The 3524-nt window shown below is 37.8% G+C and overlaps 1 protein-coding gene across 1 annotated transcript; it reads left to right on the forward strand.

Annotated features, from left to right (window-relative positions):
* Window positions 1–604: 604 nt before the first annotated feature.
* Window positions 605–1145, forward strand: LOC108458566 (uncharacterized). Its single transcript, XM_017757981.1, has 2 exons — window positions 605–913; window positions 1113–1145. Exons 1-2 carry the CDS (start codon window positions 605–607, stop codon window positions 1143–1145), a joined length of 342 nt encoding a protein of 113 aa, XP_017613470.1.
* Window positions 1146–3524: the final 2379 nt, after the last annotated feature.

A 3524-nucleotide genomic window follows, 5' to 3' on the forward strand; every position in this document is an offset into this window, starting at 1 on the left:
TCGTAACTCGAGATATGATTTTTTCTAGTAACTGTGACGCGGGTAGCTAGAAAGTTGTGAATGTAGAAACAAATGATTTGAAGTTCTTAATTTGATAAATTATGTTCGGTAACTCCTCAAGCTTGACTCCGCCGACGGTTTCGGGCGTGGGGGCGTTACAACACCTCTCCGAACTCTTAAAAATCAAGTGAGGCAAATAGAAAACTCTCTAAATTCAAGGCTACAAGGAGCATTGCCAAGTGGTAATGAAAATTTGAGAACCCAAGGGAAGGAGCAGTGCAAGACCATCACTCTTAGAAGTGGGACTCAGTTGGATAAAGTTGTTCAAGATGCCATGACAAAAGAATTCAAATCTAGCCAGAATCAGGAAAGGATCTTAGAACCTACTGAACGATAGACAACACCTGAAAAGGATACATAGAGAAATGTTGTGACAAAATCAAATCATGTTGCCAATAGAAATGCCACAGCAAAACAATATCAGGAACCTAAAAGACGATCACCTCAACCTTTCCTTAGCGATTCCACAATTCCAAGCAGGATATTCAGTTTAAAAGGTTTTTAGATGTTTTGAAGAAAATAGCTGGTAGAAGCTTTGGAGCAAATGCCCAATTACGTGAAGAAGCACAGATGGGGAGAATTTGAAACTGTTGCTCTTACTGAAGTGTGCACAACAATGTTGATGGATAAATTACCTCGAAAGTTGAAGGATCTAAGGAGTTTCACTGTCACGTATTCCATTGGAAATCATTATGTTGGTAAGGCGTTATATGATTTAGGAGTAATTATAAATCTAATGCTTATGTCTATTTTCAAGAAGCTAGGAATTGGGAAAGCAAGACCTACTACAATGACTTTGAAATTAGATGATCGATCCTACGCCTATTTGAAGGGTAAAATTGAGGACGTACTGGTAAGAATGTATAAATTTATCTTTTATGCTAATTTCCTTATTCTAGAATTTGAAGTTTATTAGAATATGCCAATTATACTTGGAGGACCTTTTCTTGCTACATACAGAAGTCTAATTGACACACAGAAAGGTGAGCTGACCGTGAGGGTAAATGATCAATAGGTTACTTTTAATTTTTTTGATGCTTTGAAATGTGTAGATGAACATAAAGAATGCCATGTCATTTGTTTGATAGAAACGACAGTGGAGGAAGAATTCAGATAGAAACAACAATGGAGGAAGAATTCAATAGACTTTGCCACAATAATTCTGATAATAACAAAGACTCATTAGAACAGATTGATGAAGTATGTTTTGAAGAACTCGGTGAATTCATGGAAGCCAAACATACATTGGAGAGACTAGGGAAAAAATTGACTCTTTGGATTTATTGAGTCATTTATTCAAGCCCCCTAAACCTTCTATAGAGGAACCTCCTACATTGGAGTTGAAACCTTTTCCACAACATGTAAAATATGAATACTTGGGAGATACAGTACCTTGCTGGTGGTGATTTCTGTGGAATTGACATCCGAACAAAAAGTCAAGTTGTTGGAAGTCCTGCGACGATTTAAGAAGGAGTTAGGATGGACCCTTGCTGATATAAAGGGAATGGATTCTATGTTTTGCATGCATAAAATCTTGTTAGAGGATTGCCACAACATGTCTATTGAGCAGCAGAGAAGATTGAATCTGATAATGAAAAAAGTTGTCAAGAAAGAGATTATCAAGTGGCTTGATGTTGGCATTTATTTACCTAATTTCAGACAGCTTGTGAGTAAGCCATGTACAATGTGTCCCTAAGAAAGGAGGTGTCACAGTGGTTAGCAATGAAAATAATGAGCTTATACCAACTCGCACAATCACAGGATGGAGAGTGTGCATGGATTATCGAAAGCTTAACAAGACAACTAGGAAAAACCATTTCCCCTAGCTATTTATTGATCATATATTAGAGAGGTTAGCAGGGAAACCTTTCTACTATTTCTTGGACAATTATTCAGGGTATAATCAGATTGCCATAGCTCCTAATAACCAAGAAAAGATAACTTTCTTGTATCCATATGGTACTTTTGCGTTTAGATGGATTGTAACACCCCTAACCCGTATCCATCACCGAAATAGGGTTACAAAGTATTACCAGAGTTTACAGATCAAACAAACAGAAATTTCAAACATTTCATATCATACAATATTCATGTCAGAAACCAATCGAAATCATACATACTATCCCTTATACAAGCCCTTGAGGCCCAAAATAGCATTAGAAACAAGTCGGGACTAAATCAGAAACTCAGAAATTTTTTTGGAATGTATTAAAAATTTTCAAATCAGAGACACTATAACACCCCTAACCCCGTATCCATCACTGGAATAGGGTTTCAGAGCATTATCAAACTTATCAATTAAACAATCATACGATTTTCATATCCAAACAAATATCATTCACACATAGTCCCTAATACAGGCCATTGAGGCCTAAAACAAGCATTAGAAGCGATTCGGGACTAAACTGAGAACTCAGGGAAATTTTTGGAAAACATAGAAAATTTTCAAAATACAGGGGATACGCGCTCGTATGGCCTAGCCTTGTGTCTCACACAGCCAAAGACACGCTTGTGTCACAGGCTGTGTGGACATTTGAAATGGGATCACATAGTCGTGTCCCAGCCTATGTCCTACCCCGTGTAACTCACTGACTTGGGTCACACAGCCAATCAAACGCCTGTGTGACTAGCCCGTGCACCCTTCAAAATGACCTCACATGCCCGTGTGCCAGGCTATGTGCTAGGCCGTGTGAAAACTGAAGGGTATACTGACTTATGCCACACGGCCAAGTCACACGCTCGTGTGTTGAGCCGTGTGGAGCTACTGACTTGATTTCTAAATAAGCACCAGAGGACACATGGTCGTGTCACCTTGCCATGTGTCACCCATGGCTGAGACACACGCCCGTGTGGACAAAAATAGGCTATGTTTCAAGCCAAGTTTCTCACCCAAAATGTTGTCAACCTAGGTTCAACAATGCACAAACAACCAATGCATAAATAGACACTTATAATAAAAAAAGTTCAAGCAAAAATCATATACTACCAATACCAACAACCAAAATGCTCTTAAGCATCCCAAATAGCGACTCAAAATCATACCAATTTCACATCCAAAATGTAACATCCCGAATGAGGGCCTAGTTGGAATAGTGGTATCGGGACTACAAATTCGATGTTAAAATAATTTTTTCATGATCATTATGAGGTCTAGGATATGAAAATGAGCATGTTTGAAGTTTCATAAAGAAATTCTATGTGTAAGGTGTCTTATTGGATAATAGGGCCCAAATTGAATAAATTGTAAAACTTGGATTCTAGAAGAAATTTGCATGAAATTTCTTTGGAATGTTAATTAGGGGTCCTTAAAGAGTAATTTTCCCAATTTCTAAGTTTTTGGACAAAAAATGGGCATGCATGGAAAATTTTGGAAGTTTAGTAATGAAGGGCATTGTACAACCCAATTTTTTACCTGAGCCCACTAAGACCCAAATAAATAGCCAAATGATCCAAGCAAATTAAAA

The sequence above is a fragment of the Gossypium arboreum genome, chromosome 4 (genome assembly GCF_025698485.1).
Source record: "Gossypium arboreum isolate Shixiya-1 chromosome 4, ASM2569848v2, whole genome shotgun sequence".
Lineage (NCBI taxonomy): Eukaryota > Viridiplantae > Streptophyta > Magnoliopsida > Malvales > Malvaceae > Gossypium > Gossypium arboreum.